The 27,133-nt window shown below is 32.6% G+C and overlaps 2 protein-coding genes across 3 annotated transcripts; one reads left to right on the top strand and one right to left on the bottom strand.

Moving 5' to 3' along the window:
* On the bottom strand, positions 1-24,646 carry LOC134238839 (aplysianin-A-like). 2 transcript variants are annotated; one of them, XM_062720951.1, is made up of 6 exons: positions 24,515-24,646; positions 19,539-19,599; positions 17,694-18,087; positions 17,404-17,505; positions 15,052-15,294; positions 1-991 (listed from the first exon to the last, which is right to left on the bottom strand). In XM_062720951.1, the coding sequence occupies exons 2-6, from the start codon at positions 19,591-19,593 to the stop codon at positions 193-195; spliced, it is 1,593 nt and encodes a 530-aa protein (XP_062576935.1). In that variant the 5' UTR covers positions 19,594-19,599; positions 24,515-24,646; the 3' UTR covers positions 1-192. The 2 variants fall into 2 exon arrangements, with proteins under 2 accessions (XP_062576935.1, XP_062576936.1); XM_062720952.1 differs by having other exon boundaries at positions 19,539-19,595; positions 24,515-24,631.
* On the top strand, positions 7,177-8,602 carry LOC134238827 (uncharacterized). The gene is made up of 2 exons (XM_062720935.1): positions 7,177-7,304; positions 8,170-8,602. Exons 1-2 carry the CDS (start codon positions 7,189-7,191, stop codon positions 8,558-8,560), a joined length of 507 nt encoding a protein of 168 aa, XP_062576919.1. The 5' UTR covers positions 7,177-7,188; the 3' UTR covers positions 8,561-8,602.
* Positions 24,647-27,133: the final 2,487 nt, after the last annotated feature.

Raw genomic sequence — 27,133 nt, 5'->3', positions numbered from 1 at the left:
TAGTTTAATGATGAAAGTCAACTTTTTACCTAGAAAACAAATTTAATCTGTCATTGACTTCGACCTAAAACGTCAAGATGAGATGATCATTTCAAAAATACGTAAGGTTATTCAAAAATTACACACGCATACTTATTGAATCGGACTTTCAGCTATAATGTATATTTTGTGACTGTTTTTGTTCATGCTCTTTTATACGTTGAAAGAAAGATAAGACGGTACACCAAAGTGGGTCAAAACATCATCTGCAGCCTCCAAGGAACTCTCAGCCCATCCATTATGTTCAGCTCCCCAGTAACCGTGGACTATAAATATCTTGTCTTGAGGAAATGGTGATGTCAGGTAGTTTTTGATGTCATACCATCTAGATCCGGGTTTCCAAGTCACCCATCCTCCATTGAAAGGATATTTGTTCCAAACATGCATCATGCCGTCAACAGGAGCAGGAATATTTCTGTAGTCTATCTTGTAAACTTTCGAAATCTGATCGTGTGCGTGTCTGATAACCTCATCTGTTATCCGAGTATCGTCATTTCTTTTGCTGATAACGTTTCCCCTTTGTTGAAGAAGACCCCAAAACACAGCATCTTCATCGTCAGCATATGACAGGAGAAAAACACCTTTGCCATTACGGGATAGTCCCCAGTGGAATGATTGTCTGTACGGAAGATCGGCTTGGGTGAATGTAAAATTGAAGCGCTTCTCGAGCCACCAAGGGTAATCGTACACAAGGAAAATTTTTGAAGCTTGCACATCTTTTATGGAATTTAGTGCCGATTGGAAAACAGAACTGTTTGAGTTTGGCATCTGAATCTGCTGTATTGGTACCTTTGGTAAGGCTAGTATTACATTACGTGTTATAACTTCAAAATATTTCGCTGTAGGAATGGTTTTGCCATTGATAGTTATTGTTCTCCTAAATATGAGAAGGTATAGTCCTCCTTTTGTTTTGGATATTTTCATCAGTTGATTATTTGGATGATAGTGGTGCCTGCAATAAGATTTAACAATATTTGTCATTATAATAGAAAATGGGGATCATTTCAAGATAAAGAAAACAAAATATATAAAACTGTCAAGGTTGCTGTTTATTTCACTCAATTCCTGTTATTACGAAGTAAGACAAATCGACCTTTGCTAGATGGAATATATGGAGATAACGGACAGCATTCAAACTCAATAGTTCATTCATCAATACTCATCAGGAACAGAGCAAACACGGACCTCTTAAACATCAGAAATGGGATCAGGTGCCATGGAGGAGTGAGCATCCCCTGCTCACCAGTCACACCCACCGTGTGTTCCTCGACATGATCAGGAAATAGCAGAAAATTCTGTCGACAATTCTGTGTGTGAGCTAATGGCCTAACAATTGATATGAGAAATGTCAGTCATCAATTACTTAATTGTAGATTCTATTTGCTGACAACACTATTGTATCGACCATAGAACTTACGAAATTATGACTTTATGCGAGATTGCTAATATTCTTGTTTTATTAACTTTTTTGCCAATAACTTTTACTCTTTACCACGTTTTAAAAATTGTTTATACGTATATCATACTCTTGCGTATCGAATCAACTGAGAGACATAAACTCTGTGTGCAGGTGAAAAGGGTTTATCGATAGATAAGTAAAGGAAGTTTTATCATAAAGCTTTGTTGTTAGATCACCATTAACATCTTTTCTAATAACATTTTTAAATATGAAACAGATCTGTTCGACTCAGTGGTATCTTTTATTTCAAGCTCACCGGGGTATTTCTTGTTAACATAAAAATGGAAAAAAAAAGATTGCTAATTGAGAATACGTCGTCGATATATCTCAAAGTCGAATTGAAGGCGATAGCAAGTGTTTTCTTCATTTCATGAATAATATTTTGAACAAATTCTGCTTCATATAAATACAAAAAGGAGGCTGATTCTGTAGATAAATATAGAGGAATATGATTACATTTTGAATAGAACAAATTTGTAAATACATAAGAAAATCGAAGTGTTCGTTTTGTTCATATTTTCTCATAAGCAAGGTGAAACAGATGAAGAAAATAGAGATCAATCTCTTAATGCTTTTCAAATAGCAATATAATAAAATGATTAAACACTTGGAGCACCAGAGGTGGGATCAGATATATTGGAGGAGAAAGAATATCATGTATTAATTATTTACCATATATATAGTAGTCATTCTAATTAAAGGTTTCTTTTCGGGCCAATTAAAACAAATTAGCTAATCAAATTCAATTTCTTTCCTGTTTTCTCAATCAAAAAATTATTGTGCTGTTGAGCATGATTCTCTTTTGGGGTGATATTTTCCAAGTTGAGTCTCCAATTTTGCAAATCGATAAAACAAATATGTCACATGGGCCAATGGCTGAAATAAGCTTCTCTGTTCGAAGATCGTCCATTGTCCGTCCGTGTAACTATTTGACTGTAAGCTTGTCTTTCTGTTAACTGTTCTCATTTTTTACTTGTTTTTTTTTTTTTCAGAAACACTGAACCAATTTTAGCCAAACTTGGTAAACGGCACAAATGTGTTATGTTTTTTTTTAAATACAGTAGGTGATCCTCATTAAAAATCTTCAGAAAATAATCAATACACGGAGTGTGTGCATTGATTTTTTTTACCAAACACCATTTGGCGATGAAGCATGAAACTAATGTGTTAGATTCTGATAAAGTGTAAATCTAGTTTTTATTCAAATCATGGCCCAGGGTATAGGATAAAACCAGTAAAGGTTTACTAAAATAAATATGAAAGCACGATCAGAAAATTTAAATTCAAAGATTGTTCAAATTAGGGTTTCTGTAGTAGGGTTTAGCCACAATGGAAGTTTTACATGGAAATGTTTATAGTCTGTCCCACGACCGGAACGTCACTACTTTTTGCAAAATATCCCAAAATAAATAAATACCTTGGCTTTCAACCTGTGTCCGATTGGTAGATTGAATTTTTTCCAAACTTTCTGCTTTTATCCGAACCCTCGAGGTCAACCGGTGTAAACACACGGCGGCAAATTCAAAGTCTACGGGGATTTAACATTGCCAAAATGGCTGCCACTTCGGAAGGGGATCCTAAATTATTTTTTTTTCTTCGGAATTTTCCGTAAGTGACGTCATGTATGTTTCAACGCTGCGCACGTTGTATCTATTTACGCATGCGTTACAAAATAACGTGTTTTTGCCATTTACCATCAAGGCCTTGAACATATAATTTTTAAGTACTACAGCAGAATGCCACGACAGAAGAAGACCAGACAAGCTGTAAAATCTCTACAGGTATTATAGCATGGTAACATATACACCCATAATGACAACTTTGAACTATAGTCTATACAACTATGTTTGCAGCTATGCAGCTATGTTTGCAACCATGAACCTACAGTACTATATTCTGGGATGTCTATAAATCCCTATAACAAGTATTTCTGTATAAAAATATGACTTTACCTGATGTGAGCATAGCCCAGTATTTAATCCAACATAGAAGGCAGGATATTAAGCATGTAATTCTTCAGAAGTTCGGCATCTCCAATCCGTTACACATTGCACACATGTGTACACATAAACAACGTAAACATGTCGGGCTATATCACGCACAATCTTGTTATAACCACTATATTTTCACATCAGCCATAACTGGAACACTATAATTCAATTGCATTCATGTTCAAAACATTCTACACACGCAAAAAAACTCCATATTCGGTCAAACAATTTTGAAAGTTCCTGCTGTTGTCTGCTATTCCTCGGATAAGAATGACGTCAGGAAGCGACCTTGCCCTTTATATTGTGGTGAAAGGTCTATTCACACCCATGTTATTCTTACCCGAGTTGTAATTTTACACACGTAAGTAGTGATAGAGAAGTTTACATTCAGTATACACTGTTTATGGTTTCATACATGACCGTGTCTTTTCTTTCACATTTTAATAAATTATAGAAATTATTCAAAGTCCAAAAACACGTCTTATTTATATATATGAACAAGAAAGATAACTCCTAGATACTGAGTAATAATTAGTATCTTAATATGCTGGCAAGAGTTACCTCCCACACAAGTTAACCCCTAAAGCAAAAATAAACTGAGACAAACTTGGTGTTTCATTGTTCACAATAAGGACAACAAATTATAAAACCTTTATTTTCACAGAAGCAAAATCTTAAAAATATAATAGATGAATATAGAAAATATGAATATAGTGATTCCATGAGTTGCAAACCTATATGCATAAGCTGTCTATTTTCATTAATTGTTATAATATGTGTAAGTTTTTTGTATACATCAAGAATATGAGCCTTTCACAACTTCTAGATGGAATTTAACTTTTATTGTAATTCACATGTATAAATGTATATAATTAAAATCAGAAAGTAGCTTTCTTTGAAATACATACAAGAAGTTGTGATTGGACAAAATTTAAAAAATATGAGTGCATCACAAAACCTCACATATTGTCGTGAAATTCAAATGAAAAAAAATGGGGGGGGGGGGTGCAGCTATGCATTTTCAGCTAGAGGGGCACTATAGCTATCAACTACTAAATTGAATAAGTCCTTGACAAACAAAAAGATAATAACAAGAGGCCCATGGGCCTTATAGGTCACCTGAGCATTATTCAACAACTTTCCAATGATTGAATTTGACCCATGTTTTAAGCCAGATGCTATAGCATTTACAATTTGGTCATCATTACACTTAGCAGTTCCTTAGTATGGTTACTTAATACCCATAGGCAGGATAGGGGAACAAAAAATGCATTTCAACAAATCAGTAATAATCAGCAATAATGAGTAGTGCCGCTACCACACATGAACCCTAGACTCTTAGGCCTAGATCCACACATTGTATAATTTTTGGAAAGGCATTCATGCTTTTCAAAAATATTTGATTAATACAAAGGAACACATTTCAAACAATTTATTCATTTTCAGTATATAAATACACCCCCCCCCTCCATGGTACAACTGACCATGGGGTCTTGAAATTCACAATTCTTGAAGATTAGGGCCCTTGCTCATAACTATATAGGTAGTTCATCTGCTTAAAACCTACTAGGTGCAAAGAAGAAAATATTCAAAGATTTAATGTTTTTTCACTATACATGTATACTCAATATAGCCCCCCCCCTAACACCAGGACCCCTGACCCTGGGGTCATAATATTCACAATTTTGGTAGAGGCACTCTTGCTCATCATAACTAATGTATGCACTTAGTTAGTTTAATATAAAATCTAAGAGCAGAAAAGATTTTCAAAGAATTCATCTATTTTCACTATATAATCAATAGAGCCCCACCCTAACACCAGAACCCCTGACCCTGGGGCCATAATATTCACAATTTTGGTAGAGGCACTCTTGTTCATCATAACTATGCACTTAATTTGTTTATGTAATACCCAGGAGCAAAGAAGAAGATTTTCAAAGAATTAATGTATTTTCTCTATATAATCAATAGAGCCCAGCCCTAATACACAAGAACCCCTGACCCTGAGGCCATAAAATTCACAAGAAGATTTTTAAAGATTACATTAATTTTAGTGGTTTTGGTCCCAACCCCAGGCCCCAAGGAGGCAGGGATCCTGAAATTCATAATTTTTGTTCCCCTTCACCCATAAATGCTTTGTGCCAAATTTGGTTGTAATTGGTTCAGCGGTTGCAGAGAATAAGCTGAAAATGTTCAAATGTTAACACACAACGAAAACAGATGGCAATAGATCACCTGAGTTTACTCAGGTGACCTAAAAATTATTGATGGGGAACAAGCAGATAGTAGTAGTAGCAGCTGCTGCTGTAATTTCTGTACATCAGTGAAATCATTAAAGGGGGGGGGGGGGGCACCCCATCCCCTGGCTCTTACAGCTATGAGGGTTATAGCATTCATTTTATACATAACTGAGTTAAGAATTTTATGATTTTCTTTGATTTCAAGTTAGATAATACATCTATAGTAATAACACAGGAAATATTGCATATTTTCAAAACAATTGCTAACAATATTTAGTGGATAAGATAAATGATAAATCTAATGTGTTTAGAATGAAAATTGGGGTCTCCAGAGGCTTTTAGGATCTTATAATACTTAATGAGGCAGTCAAGTTGATACAGCAAAAGTTTTTTATGGGCGAAAGCTGTTCTTCATAGGAAGAGATAAGGGGAGACAATAAAAACTAAATTCAATTAAGCTCATCTGTATCAATTGAGAATCTTTGAAATGGATTACAAAGGTGTTCTAAATATCTTAAAGCTCAAAAGAGTGAACAAAAACAGTAACTAAAACTAAAACTACATGTACTGTAATATAATTTAATATTATTTGTAATGCACAGGTTCTTGACATTCTTAAAAAAGTGTACCAGGCATTCGAACAAGAGAGAACACAGGGAAGGGTGAAAAACATTTCTGACCCTCTGAAGAGACTTTCCACAGCAACAGGTATGAAATATCACACAAATACTCTGCTACTGATACAGAAAGATATCTGTAATAATGGACCTTTTCACAAATTATCCGGCATATAAGACCAAAAAAAATCTATTACATTAATTGTGAAAAAAGAAAATCTTTAGTTATTTAACTTAAACAAGAGGTCCATGGGCCATATTGCTCACATGAGCATTCTATATAGATAAAGCAAGATTTAGTTCTGAATTGACAAGTATATTTATAGATTTGTACATATGTTATCCCATCCTACCCTAAGGATCCTCAAGTTGAGTTGAAATTGAGTTAATTGACACAATGTTTCTAGAGAAAAATATTCAATAGTGAAAAGTTTATGATGTATAATGCTGACAACAATGAAAATGACAGACCCATTTTAATCAAAAAAGCTTATTTAAGCCATTGACTATAGTGAGCTTATATTTTCTTACTTTTATTACAATAAAACATATTGTGAGATTATCAAACTTCAGTTTACTGCTTACGCAGTAAGTCATTTTATATTTAAAAAAAAATGAAAACATAGTTTGTGCATTGTATCCTCTGATACATGAAGTACATAAATCTTTTAATATATTTTACTATAGGAATATCTGAAAGAACTCTGAAGGCAAATCTCCTGTCTGATCCAGTGAAAACTGTGGTTGAGGATTTGCAAGTCCCTCCTGTACAGCAGAAGATCCACTCCAATAAGGGGCTCGATGACTTCGATGAGGACCTGGTGAAAAGGACCATCCATGAGATGCAGTTGAGGCGCGAGTATGTTTCTCTCCATCGACTGTCAGATGTGTTGGTAGAAAGGGGAATCAGGATCACCAAATCATCATTGGCAAGACTCGTGAAGAAACTTGGATTCAGGTAGGAATCAATTGGAAAAATATAACCTACAAATAAAGCATATAATTATAAAAATAACACGTATATATTAAATACACTTATTGACTGGATTCAATGCCAGCATACAATTTGTTGGACCTACAGGGTGAAAAAAAGCATTTCACTTTCGAATTCAGTCAATACAAAATTGTAACTTTCATTATATATATATTGTCCAATTTCTTGCTCCACAATCAAACATTGATTTTACATTACTGCTCAGTAAATAAAGGAAAAAATAAACTTATTTTGATATAGTTTTATGTAAGAAGAAATTTTAAAGTATAAAAATAAGCATTGTTTGCATGCTTAACAAGAGGCCTATGGGCAACATCACTCACCTTAGCAGTGTGACTGGGAAAAAAAGCAAAAGTCAATTCACTATTGAAAAGCTTAAATGCATATCCCAATAATAAGGAGGGGGATATGATTTGAATTAATACCTTAAATCTACACAAACTAAGAATGCTCACATATTTCTTTGACATAATGTGGCTTTTTCTCCCTAAAACTTGAACTTTCATTTTGGCCCCACCCTTCCCCCAGGGTCAGGATTTGAATAAACTTTAATCTTCACTACCCGAGGATGCTTCTACTTTAGTTTCATCTTTCCTGATCCAGTAATTCTTCACAATTTCTAAATTATCTCCCCCTTAAAGAGGGTATTTCCCTTCATTTGAACAAACAATCTTTTTCACCCAAGGATGCTTTGAGGCAAGTGTAATTGAATTTTGCAGATTTACAGACAGACAGATGGACAGGACTTCAGAACAAATGTGATCAGAAAAGCTCACTTAACTTTATCACCTTTGAACCTTTGTAAGAAATATTTTTCTTTTTCTTTCAGATTCTACAAGTCTGGTTCAGATCGGAGGTTTATTGGTGAGCGTAATGACATTGTCAGTATGCGCCATACTTACCTGAGGTCCATCCGAAACTTTAGAGAGGCGGGTCGTCCTATTGTGTACTTGGATGAGACTTGGTTGAACACCAATCATGTAGCGAGGGGAGATTGGGTGCACTGTCCTAGGACATCTACCTCTGCCTTTGAGTCACACCGTGAAGGTCATGGGCGCTTCGTCCCACCTGGGAAGGGGTCTCGTCTGATAATTGTGGATGCTGGTTCTTCGGCTGTAGGCATGATCCCGGGATCAAGCCTAGTTTTCGAGTCAAAAACTGGCACTCAGGATTATCATGATGAGATGAACTCGGGAAAATTTCACGAGGTGGTTCACTGAGCAGTTGCTCCCTAACCTACCGGGTAATTCAGTCATTGTGATGGATAATGCTTCCTATCACAGTCATCTGGATCCTGAGTCTAAGTGTCCGACATCGTCGGCGCGAAAGGCCGAGATCCAGTCTTGGCTTGATAGAAAGGGTATCCATTACACCCCGGCAATGATCAAGGCTGAATTACTCACGTTGGTGAAGCAGCACAAGCCTCGTCCTAAGTATGTGATTGACGATTTGGCTTCACAGGCAGGTCACACAGTTTTGCGTCTACCTCCTTATCACTGTGAGCTGAATCCCATCGAGCTGGTTTGGGCTGAATTGAAAAGCTTCGTCGCCAGGAGCAACGCCACATTTAAGAAAGATAAAGTGATGGAGCTATTCAATCAAGCAAGATCAGCTTACGATGTGGAGAAGTGGAGGAGGGTCGAGAGCCACGTGATAAATGAGGTGGAGACAAAACTGTGGAAACTTGACGGAGTTCAGGATGACGAGGTCGCTCCGGTGATCATTGACTTGACGGACTCCGAGGACAGTGACAGTGACTTAGACTCAGATTTTGGTGATGACGAAAGTGACGCTGACTCTGACGTTTCCATGAACTCCGTCGAGGAATCTGATGATGAAGTCACTTGTTGCATATGTGGTGACTATAATGCTCCTGGACGGTCACGAAAGATTGCGTGGGTGGAGTGTGAGTTGTGTAAGAGGTGGAGTCACCGCATATGCACCAAACCCTCTCTAAAGTCAGGTAAGTGCCTCCGATGTTGGAACAGTTTGTACGGACTGAATCCGCTTTCTTCATGAGCCTTCCTCTGATGATTGGTGAACTGTTCCTCTTTAAAGGTAAAAGAAAGATTATTTATCATTCATTGATGCATGTATCACTTAGTGTTTGATCATAGATTTAGCTATTTGAGAAAAATAAGCCATTGCAGTAAACGCTATGAATTCAGTAAAATTTCACTCTAAAATTTTGACATTGTTGGAATGCTCATAAATAGAGGAGAGTGCATTGATTTAAATATAACTTGGTTCACAAGTAGACTACACTAAAATACATAATTCTGAGCATAAGTTTTTGATTTCAATGAATGGAGTAGCTATTTTTACTAGTTTTGGTCTAATTTCGAAATAACTTGGCAAAGAAACAGACTACACTAAGATGAATAATTATATTTATTGCTGTTGCAATGTTTCAAACCCATGGGCTACTTTTCTATTTCTCTGTTTATCAGAACAAACAAGTAGAGCTACAGTCTCATCAGATACTTCTGGTTTCAATGTGTGACACATCTTCAATTTGATATTTCAGCTGATAAAATTTAATTACGCAATAGGATATTAAATATATGATTACTAAATAAGTAAGGAACAAATTTAATAGACACCCACTTTATATATGTAAACTGTTTATACATTTGAAATCGGAACCTATTAAATTCATTCCTTACAATTTAATTTTTCTTTCATTTATTGTTAAAAAAAAGTTGACTGCCTTGAAAGTACCTTCAAACTGATCAAAATTTATATGTAATGTCAGGCGGATTGATTTATTTCTTTGATGTAAGTCTTTCGGACAAAGGGAACCTAATTTAATTGATATAAAGTATTTTTTTATCCATTAATCAAATACCGCTTAATGACCTGAATCAAACTGTTCATAATTGAAAATGTTGAAAGTCTCCTAAGACAATGAAAACTTAAATCTTTGGTTAATCTATGATACATGCATTGTTTAATGATTAATTTGTCTTTCAAAAGGTGGGACTGTGTGTAACTAATCTTTTTTACTGTTTCTTGCCTACATTCTTGAGATTTTACCTTATATTGCTGTAATCACTTTCTCGTCATTTGGTCAAAATTTCATCAGTATGGATCAGCTATAACTGAAAATAAAGAAGATCATTACAGATTTGAATCCCTATTGTAGATCCTTGCAAACTTAAATCTATTAAAGACTTTATGCACATAATTTCATTTTACCCTGCTGGTATATATATAGATACAGAGGTAACCATATCCAGTTATAGTAAACAGCATAATGGTAAATGAATTTTAATAAACAAGTCAGAATTTCACTGCATTTAAAATCAAAAATACACTCATTGTCAACTAATTTATTCTGATCCCTAATAAATTTGCTTTTACCTGTAGCTGTATTTTATGGTCATTAAGACATTTTAAGGTTCAAATAGAGTTCTTCATAATTATGTGAACACATATACTGCCTGATTATCTGATTAGTTACACACAATGCCCCCTACCGAACCAACAAACCTGACTTTGGATGAGTGAAGCTACTTCCCCTCCTCTGTATCTCCTGCATGTTAACTTTTCACAGGCCAGCATTTAGTCTCAGTTCCTTATTGTGATCCACTTCTCCTCTACAATTGGGACTTGCTTAATCAATATTTTTTTTCATTTCTTACATACAGTTTGTAAAATTAATTGCAAGAAAAGTGGTTTTCATTCATGGGATATATTGAATCAATGATACAAATTTGTGCATATTTATGAAAACCCTATATACTGATTTCAAATTTTCCTTTTACATGACCTATTTACTGTGATTAAACCTACTGTGATATACTCTGTATTCTTTTTTTTTTTTACTTATTATGTACATAATCAATTGCAAGTAAAAAAATTTTATTTCAATGATTTTAATTCATGTGTGTACATGTTTTTTAATCATGTCATACTGTTTATTATATTTAAGCTTTAACATAAGAGTCGTACTGTATTTCTATTCAGTTTACTGTGATAAAATCTGCTGTGATAAATGTTATTCATATTGTTTACCGATAACTAAATATGTAGTACATTGAAACATATGAATTGTAATTACTTGATTATTTACATTTGTTCTTCAATATTTTGTATTTTCACTCTACTTTTTCTGCACTTCAGTACTGTACATGATAAAAACTTTGTTGTGATTATTATTTTAACTTAATTATTAATAATTTAATACATGTACTCAAAAACTTAGTGTACCACTCTCTGAATCAGCGATTGTCCTAAATCTGAAAGATGCATATTTGTGTTCTCTGTATCATTTTTTTTTTACATAAATATACTGTATTTTTATCTTCCATGTTCTGTGAAAACAATGTTGATGTTATACACCCTCTTTTTTCTAATTATCTTTCTTTCTTCAAATTTACCATATTAGGCTTACTGCTACTTATAGACTGACTCTAATGCTATAGTTGCAATAGTTTCATACAGAGACATAACTTGCTTGTTCATTGCTTTTGTGTCCAAATTACACCTTAAACCATTAATTATGACTGTATGTTTGCATTAAGGATATATCATGTATTACTTAAGGTTCTTTCAACCAAACATTGAATGTGTACAACAAAGGTGTTGGTTTGAAATGCACTACATTAAGCTAGTCAAAAAAGAAATAATAATGAACTAGCTATTAAGATTGTAGTCAAGCACAGCAGTAACTTACTGCAAATACTAATAATATATTAGACTACAATGAGTTATACTTTTACATACAATTAAATGCTGAGCATTTTTACATGGACCCATGAATGGCATATGAATAGTTGAATACAGTGGTTATTTTATTCAGTACACATTTCATTGTTGGTATACATGATATGGAGTCACTGGCACGACAGAGATGTCTGTAAACTTCCGTCTTTGTGACAATTTACCTAAATGCTTACATACAGGGCAAGGTATTTCAGAAATTCCCCAAATATCTTAATATCATATTTAATTTACATTATAAAGCAAGTAGTGTCTGTGATTAAAATACTACAGGAAAATTTGAAATGTTTGTCTCAACTATTTGTATTGATTTCTTTGATGAGCATAATATGTGTTGTATTCATGCAGTAAATCATTGTTGTTGTTTTTTATGGGATGACACATATAGTATACAAACTTTGATCACTAAAAAATTTCGGAAATTTTTCATTGATAAAAATCCTCAAACTGTACGTAGCATGTATAGTTAAGAAAAAAATAAAATTCTGCAATGATCTTTTTATAAATATACATTTTGTGATAAGTGATTATTCCAAACCATATGATACCAACAACATTGTGCTTTACAGATGTTGAAAAGAATTAATTGCAATATGAGTTATTGACTGTTCATCTTATATAATACATGTACATGTTATGATGCAGATTTTCTCAAATTTGTGAAATAAATGTTTTGTTGCATTCCATAAGTACATTGTTTTCCTTTCAAAGATATATGAAGATTTAAAATTGAAGTAAGTAATCTCATATCATTAGACAATATTCTGAATAATGCATTATAATGAAAAGTCATTTACATACAGTGACTTGTTGTATGACATATATGAAAAGTATGCATGGGTAAGAAAAGATACCTTCAAACAAAGTGAAAGTTTATCCTGACATCAAAGGCTTGGCACCTGTAGAAGTCTCCTCAGCTGTAAATATGACAAAGCTGAACTTGGATTATATGAGGCTAAAAATATGTATGCTCTATATAGCAGTAAACCAATCAAATCAATCAATATGCAATTTTACACATTTAATACTGTATACAGGGAAATTTTGGCCCCTGTTTAATTTTTGCCCTTTTCTCGATTGGGCGAATTTAAAATGGGGTGAATCAAAATTACCCAGCATAATTTTTTGAACAGAACTATATATATGACTGGGTGAATTTAAAACGGGACAGAATTATTTGCAAGTGCAAAAGGGCAAAAATAACACGGGGTGAAAATAACCCTGTATACAGTACTATAAATGTAAATTAAACCCATTCTCACAGTAAAAAGAGGTACATGTAGCATCATTAAGCCCCGTTAAACTTGTTGTGTATTAAAGAAATGTTTTAAAAACTTAAATCCAGAAAAATAATTATTTTCAGAGTAGAAATGTTCAAAAGCAAAATCCCTTTTGTCATTCCACGCTTAGTGTTGTGTACAGAGTTTAGCAAATTGAACATATACCTGTGAAATGTATACACAGTTTTTGTAAACAGGGCACAAGCTCTGTTATTGTTAAGTTTCATGATTCACCAGGTGTGTTCAATTGTTAAAGTCTGCTCAATACAACTGCACGGAGTGGACTGACAATATACTGTATGTTTTGCTTTCAAACATTTAATTATATCACAAATTTTCTCTATACACCATATAAGAAAAAAAAACCACAATAAACAAATAATTTTTATAAGAAATCAGGAAAGAAATATGAGTGCCAAAATATTGGTAATATAGAAAATAGCATATTGGATACTTCGGGTATTTATTAGGCATAAATAGTTTATATATCTTAACTATTTACGGTAGTGTTAAAAGCGAAAGTAGACTTGTTCTCCACAGTCATAGGGTTAATGAAATTTACCATTTTCTAACCGAAATAGAGAAAGTCAGTATTGCTTTATTTTTTAATTTTATCCCTTTTCCTGTGAAGCTCTTTAATCCGACTTGTATAGTAAAATCAGTTCATTAATCTAAATCAATATGTTAGTCCGTGAGACGTTATAGATCTACAGCTGTATGTGTACGTCAATCATGTCGTCTATAATGTAGGTCACTGTATTTCCGCTGTCTATAGCTAATAGGGACGGGTGTGAACAATACATCTTTGCATACTCTATCATAAAAATTGATATATATCTTCAATAAACGTTTGTACAGCAGTATATAACAAAAAACAACATTTAAAAAACTTACCTTTCTGAACCATGGATGATTCTTCAGCCCGCCATTAGGCCTAACGTTATATATTCGGACTATTCACTCATTTATCACGATAAAACTCGTTGAAATATTGATGAATATTGTGTATTTCTCATATTTTTACTAAAAACACGTTTATTTCATTTCTTTCTATTTTAATACATTTTTTGAATTTTCCCTTCGGAAAGAACGACAACTCCCTTCGTAAACTGGTTCCCGGCCCCGTAACCTAGACGTTAATGGACGAGTTTACCATGTTAAATCCCCGTAGACTTTGAATTTGCCGCCGTGTGTTTACACCGGTTGACCTCGAGGGTTCGGATAAATGCAGGAAGTTTGGAAAAAATTCAATCTACCAATCGGACATAGGTTGAAAGCCAAGGTATTTATTAAATTTGAGATATTTTGCAAAAAGTAGTGACGTTCCGGTCGTGGGACAGACTATAATTCAAATTCTCAAAACAAAATTTTGTCAAGAACTGTGATTGATTAATTTATGGTACAGATACGCAACATCCCATGGTATTCCAAATTTAAGTTCGTAATATATAGTTTAATATAAAAAAAATAAACTATTGATATTACATATTCTATCGTTAATACTGTATACAGGGTTATTTTCGCCCTTTCACACTTGTGAACAATTTTACCCCGTTTTAAGTTCGCCCTGTTAAAGTTTTGTTTAAGTACTTATACTGTATTATATGAATTTGCTTCGTTTTAAATTCGCCCAATTGAGGCTAGGGCGAAAGGGGCGAAAATAAAACGGGGGCGAAAATTTCCCTATGTACAGTATACCATTATACCTTTTGGGGTTATGTGCTAAGAAATGGCTCATAAATCCTTTTGGGTATGAAGCCATTCCTGTGGGAACAGTCACAACGGGTGGAAGTCCAGTGGAATACTTGTTCCTTTCATATCCTTGTCGTGTTTTAGGGATACGCTCAATGCTTTGGCCATTTCCAAACCCGCCATGATGTAATTCGTTGTAAAAGATATAATTGTATGCCTCATTGCTTATTCCAGTTTTTCGAATGACTTCGCTATAGCTGTAAATAATTCCATAATGATAATATATATGTCTATATATATATATATATATATATATATATATATATATATATATATATATATATATATATATATATATATATATATATATATATATATATATATATATATATATATATCTTCTTTTGAAATTGAGTTTTCATTTTACATTTTTTAAACATTTTTTTTTATACATTAGATGTCTTTTCTATAATATTTCATAGGCATGTAAAACTATCAATAATATAGGTCATCTCTAGAATCATGAAGGATATGGAGATAACGAACAGAATTCAATATCAAAGTCCATAAAACAATAGAAAAAAGATGCAGAGCAAACACGGACCTCTAAAATACCAGAGGTGGGATCAGGTGTCATAGATGAGTGAGCATCCCCTGCTGACCGGTCACATGCACCCGCGGTGTGCTTCTTGTCGTGATCGGGAAACAACGGAAAAATCCGTCGTCAATTCGGCGTATAAATAATGGACTAACAACTAGTATGAAAAACGTCAGTCAGCATTTGACTCAATCATAAATTTTATTTGTTAACAAGGTCATTGTATCGACCATAGATCTTAAAAAATGATGACTTTAAAAGAGTCTGCTGATATTCTTGTTTCATCAACTTGTTTGTCAATAATTTACTTCGTTTCAGAAATTGTTCATACGTAGAGCATACTCTTGCTCTTGCGTATCGAATCAACTGAGATATATAAACGCCGTATGCAGGTGATGAAGGTATATAGCTGCATAAGTAAGGAAAGTTGACAATAGAAAAGTTAAAGTCATTACGTTTATCATAGAGCTTGGTTGTTAGATTACCTTTAACGTCTTTGTTATGCGGAATATCCAAGTGTGAAGCCGACGTGTCAGACTCTGTAGAATCTTTTATCTCAAGCTCAACAGGATATATCGTATCGACATAGGAATGGAAGTTACCATTGATAATTGACAATACGTAGTCTTTATATCTAAATATTGAGTTGAAGTCCACAGAAAGTTTTTTTTTTCAACGAAAATCTTTTGTGTGCATCGAAATATGTTTTAACAAAATAATTTTGGCATAAGATTTTTCAAAAATTTTGGTAAAATCTGCATCATATTTTTGAATACAAAAAAGTTTTTCTTTCACTACTGTCAATATGTTAGTGAGGAGTAAAGAAATAGGCTTGGTTGAACATTTACTGGAACCCGCAATGTATCTTTGTTTGTAAGGATTCTTATGAAGTTTCGGAATCCAATATATATATGCACTTATCATCATCTTTAAGAAACTACATGTATAATAAATAATATTTTAATAGGTAAATCCATGGGAATTCCAATTTGCTTTGGAGCATTTAAAATTGTTAAATTTAAAATTTGTAAATTGCATTGAAATGCTAATACAAATGTTAATGGAACAGTTCAGATACAGTATTTACAGTTATTCAATTTCATTTTAGATTTAAGTCACAGATAGTAAACATAGGAAAGGTATATAAATGACAATGTTATTTTAAGGCCTGTTTTACCCTTTGAATTTCGGAAAAAGTGAAACAGCTTAGTTTTAGTGAAAACTGCATTAGAAATCATTTATACCCTTGGTGAATACTTATCTACTTATCATCCATTTTCCGAAAAGTCTAAAAAAAAAAAAAAATTACGGCAAATATGCAGTATCTTTTTTAAATATTTTGTAATAGCGCAGCCTCTGATACAAAATATGGAAATATTTAATCATAGAACTCTTTCTGGGGATTACAAAACATTTTTTTTAGATCGAGGACTGCCGTCGTTTTTTTCAGTCTTTGATATAAGTACTCAAATGCCCCCTTTTTCTATAAAATTTCTATTCACAATACTTGTTATCCAATACTAGGTCTTTCATAGGAAACGTTTTTAAAAGAAAAAGAAAGCACAAAGTCTCTATCTTATAAATTGGTATACCTACAGGGCCATTTTTAAGCAAAATGTGAAACTACATGTCATTTTATATTTTAAATCACAAACAGTATCTTTGTATAACACAATAACACTTGAGGTAAAGTAAACAGATTAAAAAATTCCTGTTTTGAAAGAGAAAGCTTGTTTTCAGACAAATCAATAGATACAAAGATACAAACCTTTGTAAATATAAAGGCATCCCATCACTGAGAGTGAAAGCAGTAAAAAGTTCAGTTCTTGGAACAGAGCCATTATAGTTGGTGAATAATTCAGAGAGTGTTCTACAATGTAAAAGAATTAAGAAAGATATTTATCATGTATAGAATAATTCAGAATTGAAATGTCCTTTATACACCTAAGTACATTACAAACTAACGTATGATTAAAAGTTGTGTTGGAACTCCCTGTACAATTGCAAATGTTGTTAAAAACATTAATCAAAAATCATAAAAATAAAAGATATACTCACTTTTTTAAGTAAGTGGGATTTTTTCTCTCCCCAGATCTGAGTCTGTACGGATTTTTTGAGGTCTCAAGCTCTGGGATAGACAAGCGTGTGTCTCGCAGATAAAGAAGTGTATGATTTGGAATCCGTCCCATTTCCTCAGTAAAATGTATAAATTTTAATCCTAATTCTCTACCGGCTTTAATCATTCTCAATTGTTCTTTAGATTTTATCCTCATGGCACCCAATTCAATGGGAACATCAGGGGCATCTGGAAAAGTCTTCGTGTACATCCTTCCTCCAACACGATTGGAGTATTCGTAGATACCAATCCGGAGGCCTTTGTTCCTTAGTCTCCATCCTGTGTAGGTCCCACCAATACCGGCTCCAATAATGGTAACATCCTCAACATCTTCTCCTTTGAAAGGACAAACAAAGCCATCAAACAAATTATACATGTACATATGACAATGATCCAACCGCTTTCCTCAATGACTTTTAGAGTCTCGAAATTGAAATAAAGATCTACACTTAGAATTACTTGGACAGGCGGAAAAAAGAATGTCTTTGGACTTAAATCTGATAGGCGGAAAACTTATTTTGAAAGACAAAAATACTTTGTTTTTAAGCTCTTCTGGTCAGAGACCAGAAGAGCTTATGCGATAGTAATATGTCCGTCGTCCGTCCGTCTGTCTGTCTGTCCGTCTGTAAACAATTTTTCAAAATGCTACTCCTCCTACAGTTTTGGACTGATTTCAATATAACTTGGCACACAAGTAGACTACACGAAGATACATAATTCTGTGTATCGGTTTTTAATTTCGATGAACGGTGTTGCCGTTGTTAATAAAAATAGAAATTTTTGTGAAAATCATTCAAAATGCTACTCCTCCTACAGTTTTAATCTGATTTCAATATAACTTGGCACACAAGTAGACTACAGATAAATACATAATTCTGTGTATCGGTTGTTGGTGAAGTGGGGCGGAGAATGTTGTAAAATATGGACACTTTGGTGGGCCGGAGAATGTTGTGAAATATAGATATGAATACTTCTCTAATATAATCATGTTTATGTAACTGAAGGATAAAGTCATAAAGCTATGACAACATAGAGGTTGCTGCTTATTTATAAATACAACAGCAGGGGTTTCAAATAAACACTATACAATACGATACTGAGGTGTTTAACATTGCTATATTCTCAACATTTTTTTAACAAATTAGTAAATTTAACAATCGTATCAGCAATCAATTCAAATAAACATTTCGCAAACTCTATGGTTTTTACAATGACTTGCAAATACAACCTTTCCTTGTGTCGAATGACGACTGACAATTTAATACAAACTGTTAAGCCATTCTTTCATATTAGATTTATTTCAGATTACTCTGTGTAACCGAGCAAGACAACCCATCACTTACTCAACCTATGACCTGTCGACAAGGGTAAATTCTTTCGGTGTAAACAATGTTTTCTGTGGTTCATTTTTGGGGTCTGCTCTCAATTTGCATAATGTATGATTCGAATTTTGATAATGAAATCAATATTATCTTTACATTTCATGATAAAGTAAATGAAAAATATCCCTGTCAAATTTCGTGAAAACATGTAAATTATTATAATTAATTTATTTATTCTATCTTTAATACCTATCACCTTTCTTTAAAGAATGCAGACTAGAGATAAAATAACGAATTGACGGTAGTAAATTTAAAATTTGTAATAAATACTTTATTCTAGATTAAATCATTTTCACATTTCTTATGTTGCAAAAACGTAAAATGGTGGGTATTCTCATCACTTGATTACCACCTATCTTTCATCTTATAATTTCAGTTATTGAAAAAAGAAGAAAAAAAACTTACCTTCAGATTGCCCTAAGGCAACAAGAATGCAGAAACACACCGTCACAAAACTCATATCTTTCTGTAATTTAAAGAAATGATAGTGAACTCTTTATTAAGTCTATTGCATACATTTTTTATATTTAAGAGAAAGCATTGTGCATTAAATGATTTTTTAATGCAATTTTCGGTTCTTCCAACAATTCCTTTGAATTTATGTAGTATTCTTTTTAAGATAGAAAAATATGACATATTTTTTTTTAAAAAATGTTCTCACCTTCTTCTTTTCTCTCTTAAAAGATGCCGATCAATAACAAATTTTATATCTTAATATACCTAGGTTTAAGCAGATAATTTTTTGTAATGTGCTCTAAAATACTGAAACTAATGAAAAATAATAATAAAATAATGAAATTAATTCAGTTCATATGAACTTGAAGCACATTTGCAGAAGATTTGACAAATGTATGATGACTCATGTATTCACACAAAATAGTGATAAATTTAAATAACACAATCTTGAATGTATTTAGATCACAAAAATTCATTTATATAGATAAAAACATTTTTTGACGCATGCGTATGAACTTTAATCTCCAGCTTAAAATGTTACTGTTTGTAACTTTGTGGTTTTCTACTTCAATTTTCTTTCTTTTACCAATAAACAGTATTGTCATTTTGATATTGAGGAACAAATTTACGTATCCGGATAAAAATGACCTACTGGCGTACAAATCAGACCCTTCAGAACTCGCAGCTAGGCAAAGTAAAAGGATATGAGCAAAAGTGTGTCAGTTTAAATGAATTAATAAGATGCTTAAGACGCATATAATGCACACAGGACAGTACTGAAATATAATCATTATTTTTTAAAACACATAACATTAAGGACCGGACTCCTGAACAAAAAATGTGCGAAACGAAAAATGATAAAACGCCAATAATGATATTGACAATCCAGATAAAAACGCTGATTATAGCAGTTTATCAATGAATTTTATAATACTGATTGAACATGCTTATATGGGTTATTTTTTGACCGAGGGGTGACACATGTAGGTAATGATAGTTGCTAGTATTGCAATCTTTACCCCTTATCACGGTTAATTCTACTTTCCAAATCTTGTCCACTATGTTTCACATTAAAAAAAAATCACAAAATCTGTTATTCGAGGGTTTTCCAAAAAAGTCGTAGACAGAGAAAACAATTGTGTTTCTTTTTGCTAAATTAAATTTCTTTTCTATTCAATTAATGGTCAAGATTTTCAAGTTGCATGATAATAGTGCATTTAACAGGAAAATAACGAATAAATAAAGAACGCACATAAGTGTACGTCGGCGCACGAAAGCATACGTATTAAGAGCCATTCTCTGTAATGACTTGAAATTTTATATAGGAGCTGTGGCACGCATAGTCTCAGAATTTCTCCAAACTCTCTATGATAAAAGTCATTGATACCCTAAACTGAAATCAGGCAAAAATTGGTTGCTATGCTTTATAGTTACCATGGCAACATGTCTTAAAGTTCGAAAAATGACATTTTTTAACATGTTTAGAGCCCCATAGTTAACATTTGCGGCAAAGCAAACTATTGGCGATGACTGTTTCCAAAATTAGAAGGTCAGATGTCTCAAATGCATGATAAACATGTTTGGTAAATCAACTATTACATACGTTACTATGGAAACAAAGTATTCAAAAGTAAAAAAAAATATTCATTGAATTTTATGAAGTCATACACGTAAAAATAAAAAGCAATTATAGGATGAAATGTGACCAAATAACAGAAAAAAGACCTTGAAACATATACCAAGAACAAAATATGATATTTCATTTTGGTTGGCAATGGTTGCCAAGGTTTTTACACCACAGAGAGCCTTCAAAGTAACATTCTGTATGTTTAAATCTGATCCTATCTTTTAAAAAAGCACATTTCCTCATAACTAATGATCAATTTTTAAAGATGTTTGTGTGCTCCTAGTTTTCCCATTTGAAAAAATTCAGATTAGATTCTTTAACTAGAGCGTTGCTATGGAAATAAGCAGAAAATATATGCTTAAAAACCTTAAAAATATTTTCTTTCCTTGGATACGTACCCTTAAATGTAGATTCCCAAAACTTTTATGACTGATATTTATTAACAGCTTACCTGACTTTTAATTTTGACTATCACCAATCTCTAAATGGATGCAAGAAGTTGGCACACAGGGTTTAATATTGATATAAAGTTCAGAAAATCGAACATTTTCCCTTCTTGGTAACCATAGCAACAGTGTTGTTTTCTTCATCAAATTTTATCAATATATGATATTCAACTTCAGTTCTAACAGATAAGTACTACTCAAGCTGAGTCCTTTAATTTTTTTCTTGATTAAATGGCAGTTTAATTCTTAATGCAGAGAAAAATAATTCACTTTTAAGCACTGGTACTTTGTTTCCATGGTAACACTGCAAAGTAGTAATTATACCCAATTTTTCTTATGGTTTTGGTGTTGCAAGGTCCTAAGGATGCATATTTGCCAGTCTTGAATTTTCATGTTTTTCCTCAAGACAGTAGCATTAACCCAATCTTAGTTACTAGTTTTGCATGGTTACACTGTGTTACCATGGCAACCATAAAAGTTATTTATAGAATAATATTGCTTAAACCTATATACTTAAGGTCAAATATTTTCATTGTTTTTCTTGAGTCGTTGATTGAGTTTGAGCATATAACACCTACCATTAGTGAATACGGAGTGTTTTTCAGCATATTTCAGCATTTTAAATGTATTCCAAATGTACCCTTGGTTACCACTTACTTAGAGATATATTCTAAAAAGTTTCTTTTGAGTATAAGTGACATCAAGGTGTCATGTTTTTGTGAGAATGGTTTGTTTCCTTTTTCTAGTTTTTATTAAGCCACAGTCAAGATTTAAAGTGGCTGAAAATCTCGATTTTTCAAACTTTTCCAGCTGTTGCCATAGCAACCGAGACACATAGCAACGAAATTTTGTTTGATATTTGTTTCTGGTGTCAAGTACTAAGCATGGGTGAAGTTTCATCAAAATCGATGACCATGCGTGGCAACGAAGTTTAAGTGGTTACAGAGAATGGCTATTAAATTAAACCTCATTCAACGTTACATGTTCTATGTTACATGGCTGACAAAGAAAACAGTCACCACATATATAAAAGACTTGTCACTAAAGGCTTAACCGGGTATATCATATGTGGTATCTTGTACTCTTTAGAACATTTATGTTTACGTTTGGTTTTTTTTTCAATTGTTATTGTTTTCATTTATGAAAGGAGAGTGATAAAATACATGTATGTTCTCGTTTAGTCTTGAAATATCAATTAAGCAGTGCCAAAAAAAAAAAAACGAAAACGAAAAGAATGCATACTTGGAGGCAAGGTTTTCCTACCAAAAGATGACATGCAAAGTAAAAAAAAAATCAAGATTACGTAATTTCAGTATAACTAAGTCACAAGATTTCAATATTTTAAATAGTTATATTCAGTAAAGAAAAGTCCCTATATTCTCTATTAAGAGAAACAGTCATAATAATTGATACAAGCTCCTCCAAAAAATATTGACGGTCATTTAATTAATATTTCACTATTTACCGAAAAAAAGTTTTCCCACAAATTAATTGATTTTGATTCTGATTAGAAGATTGATTCATTGTGACATAATGATACCGTCGCAACTTCCAAATAAACATAACATCACAATAGAAAAACCAAGTAATACAAGACTCGCTAGCTCTAGGTCTACAGTCAAGATATAACCAAAAAATATGTGTTTTCGAGTAACATACATTATGTTAACCTCCTCAGAATTAAAATATTGCCCTCACCGTATCGGGCAATATTTCATCACTTGGACGCTAACATAAACTATGTACCCTCAATCCCAGTCAATATTTATAAAATATTACCCTGAAGTGGACCACATTTGTTCTGATTGACTGATAACATCAAAAGGAAAAGAAAATATAACTAATACTAAACATCTGTTTTGTTTTTATTTACTTGGACATATAAAATGCAAAAAATTATTTTCACAGTCACTTTTTTTCCAGCCAAACCCGTTGTTTCTATGAGATACTATTTTTGTCCAGCCATAAATGGAAAAAAGATGTTTCTTTGCTTAGAGGTGCCTATTGACCTACTTTATATGCATATCCAGTATATTTTTATAATCAAAAGGAGGGAAACTTTAAAATATTTTAAAATATTTTTCACTGTGTTTCCAATATGCATGAGACCTTTCGGTTTAATATTTTAGACTCCAAATCAAGTTTAATTTTGGAAATCCTTTTCTATTTGTTGACTAAATATAAGACAAACTTTAATTATGTCAGGGTATGCATATCTGAATTGTATTAAGACAGCATAACTGAAATTGTGATAAGACTGCACAATGGAATGTAATCTAGCATTCAAACATACTTTATATTAAGTACATGAATGTAAATAAAAATAAAAGTGAACTTATGTTTTCCCGCATATTTTAAGGAAAAAATGGGATTTTTTTTATTTAAATTCATTGTAAAAATTGTTTGCAATAAATCATAATATTTTTGGAAAAAAATCTTGATTTATCACGATACGAAAAGGTTGGCAAAACCCTACTTTTAAGATTATACATAATTTTGTTGACAAAAATCTTAATCAATTACATGTACATTTTTATCCTCATTTTCTTCAATTTGAAGAATTGCAATGTCGCTTAAGAATATTTCTATGTTTTACTGATTCCTTGCTGGGAATTGCTACTGAAAAAAACATCGAATAACAGTCCATTCCGATAAAATTCATTTACTTTTCCATATTAAGAGGTAACATTTGTAACCTATAAAAATTTAGGACGATACTTAGCATATATTACCATGCATATTAACATTTTTTTTTATCATGACACGACTTATGACGAAAAAAATGTTATTTTGTTTTTAATTATCAATAGTTTCTTTAACTTTGGCTAAAGCATTTGTATATTTATACCCACCTTAATGTTTGATCCGTTTAATTTCTATTTTCATATTTCAACCATGAAAACGCCAGCAAAAAGAAGATACCTTGATATCTGAATTTACTGTGAACTACAATTGCACTCTCCGGATCAGTTTACAGAAAGGCGGGTACTTCCAGTCCACGTGATAGTTTTCTCTAGGTTATAAGTATAAAAGAGGTCCAATAAGATTTTTTTTTTAAAATTTGATATTGTCCAGGAACTTTTCGTAAAAAGAATTAAGGACATGTAAAATATAAGAGAAAGGGGGTTAGAAGCAAATACTGTGTATGATTCATGTGAAGATTATTTAACGGAATTCTAATTCATTGTCATCGATTTTTACTTCTATTGAAAGCTACCATTTACGTATCCCATTTGACTTTCCTCTGTCATTCGTGAAAACAATGAGATAAAAGAACAACACTAAGAACTTTAGTTTAAACATAATATTTTTCCATATCGTAAGCTTGCATAAGTCAAATGCTGACTCTCATTTTTCATACTAATTGTTAGTCCATTATTAATAAACTCAAGGAGCACACGGCAGGTGTTACCGGTCGGCAGGGGGTGTTCACTCCTTGATTTTTTTTTTTTGGAGAGGGGGTGGTTCCGTGTTGCTCTGCTTCTATTTTGCATTGTTTTCTGGACAATCTATCTTGAATACAGTTCATTATCTCCTTATGTTTCACTCTATAATACTTGGAAAGTGTTGTTAGAATCCTGTAAACTTGGTTTGAATATATCGTGTTATGTGTATGAAATGCAAAACAAAGGGCGAGGTTTCTGGCAAATGTGGATTATTCATATTTCTAGACCAAACTATGGGATGTTAGCATCATCCTTTCCGCGTACATGATATTTAAACCAAAATATTTACTCAAAGGTATTATCAAACACCGGTACTGTTGTTTTGTAAAGTTTTTTATTAGGGATTATTTTTCTATCAAAAGCAGTCAAATGATGACGTTAAGATATTGCACTTCTTTGCCTAGGACTCTCTGATGATTTAATGGAATAATTATTAGTACGAAGGTTGTTCGAAAAGTTCCTGGACACCCCTCTTAACATTCTTTTTTTATTTGACGTCATATATTATCCAAATTTGGTAGTTGTATTTTGACAATAAATCCATTTGGTTTATATTTTTCTTTCCAAAATATTACGATTTATTCAAAAGTTATCCAGATTTCAAAAATGCAAAAATCGGATCGCGTAGCAGGTCAAAATTTAGTCAGTTACATACAATGCACAATATGATGTCTGTAGTCGTATTCTCTGTAAAATGGAGCAAAAACAAAAAACAACCTAGAAATTCAAATTAAGAATTATTACATCGATTCGTATACCAAATAATGGCTTTATATTTTGCTTTGTTGAAAAGAAAAAGAAATCAACTTGAGAAGAAAAGGGTAGTCCTTATTGAAATCGACAAAAACGTTACGGAGCAGCAGATAACGATGCAATTTGGTGTGTTACTCAGAAAAATCCGTAAATAAACTCTAAAAATGTTGGAGGAATCAAGAACATATGTGACGAGCGAGTAGTGCATGTGTGTACAAATAGTACAGGCAGTATTTCAGTGACTGAGACTCTATATCGGATGAGAACAATCGGTGAAGGTAAAATTTAACTGTAAAAATCTGAACAAAACAAGGAAAGACATAGACGCTTCAGAGTTGTGTATCATGTGAAAGCAGAGTTAAGTAATAAAATAAATTAAAACATGAACAAAGGAAATTCTTAAAAATGAAAGTCAAGTATAAGAAAAAGGATTCATTGAGTGGGTATTGGATTACTGTATACTGTGAAATGTATAGGGATAGTATTTTTTAGAAATTTTTGACGCAATGTTTTGACGTTACATTCCTTTAAGTGTGCTCCGTACAAAACATGTTGATTTTAAAATGAAGTAAATTGATTTCTGTTAAATCGAATGGTATGAAACTTCACACATCAACAAAACAAATATTTTTACATATTATATTATTTTTATATGGACATCGTCCACGAACTTTTCGAACAAACCTCGTAGTTTAAGTTTATTAGCGACTTTTATAAATTATCAAACTCTATTATCTTAAAAGAAAGTCAAAATTTCACGATATAGGATTTGAATGCTTCCTGAACACACATGCGAAGATATGAATTATGTAAAGTATAATGAGGAATAATGAAACAATAATTAATTTATATAAACAAAACAATTACAGGCATAAAGCGGCGAGTTATACAGTATATATTAATGTAGCAATGTAAGAAAATACTGACCTTTTATCCTATATCCCGGAAGCAGATTTCAACAGAACTTTTCATATCTTAAAGATAACTTAAACATTTGTCTTCAGGTTCGTCCTGTTGTAAGTCATAAGACATTACCGTTTAAAAATAATGATTCAATTACTATTCATTTTACGGTAGAGGCTTTATTGGTAGGTTAGAAAAAAGAGAGGGAACAGACAATTAAAAACATTTAAGTATTTGCATGCACGCTTCATATTCAAATTATGCGTTTCAAATTATAATTGAATAGGGATCCATGGTATGCGTGACAGCAAAAGACAAAACTTGTTTTATCTATTTTTGAAGGCATTTTATTTTGTTAATTCTGTTTCT

The sequence above is a fragment of the Saccostrea cucullata genome, unplaced genomic scaffold (assembly GCF_032062105.1).
Source record: "Saccostrea cucullata isolate Sc308-1 unplaced genomic scaffold, CSIRO_AGI_Scuc_v1 ctg257, whole genome shotgun sequence".
NCBI classification, from domain to species: domain Eukaryota; kingdom Metazoa; phylum Mollusca; class Bivalvia; order Ostreida; family Ostreidae; genus Saccostrea; species Saccostrea cuccullata.
Note: the sequence above shows the minus strand (reverse complement) of the source record. Positions and strands in the feature narration are given on the sequence as shown.

Bases quoted from the DNA above. Each gene is read 5' to 3' on its own strand.
- LOC134238827 (XM_062720935.1), top strand. From the start codon at position 7,189: ATGCAGTTGAGGCGCGAGTATGTTTCTCTCCATCGACTGTCAGATGTG. The intron at 7,305-8,169 runs GTAGGAATCAAT...TTTTTCTTTCAG, and splicing joins GTGAAGAAACTTGGATTCAG to ATTCTACAAGTCTGGTTCAG.
- LOC134238839 (XM_062720951.1), bottom strand. From the start codon at position 19,593: ATGAGTTTTGTGACGGTGTGTTTCTGCATTCTTGTTGCCTTAGGGCAA. The intron at 17,506-17,693 runs GTGAGTATATCT...TTTACATTGTAG, and splicing joins AATCCCACTTACTTAAAAAA to AACACTCTCTGAATTATTCA. The intron at 992-15,051 runs GTATAATGGTAT...ATCTTATTGCAG, and splicing joins TTAGCACATAACCCCAAAAG to GCACCACTATCATCCAAATA.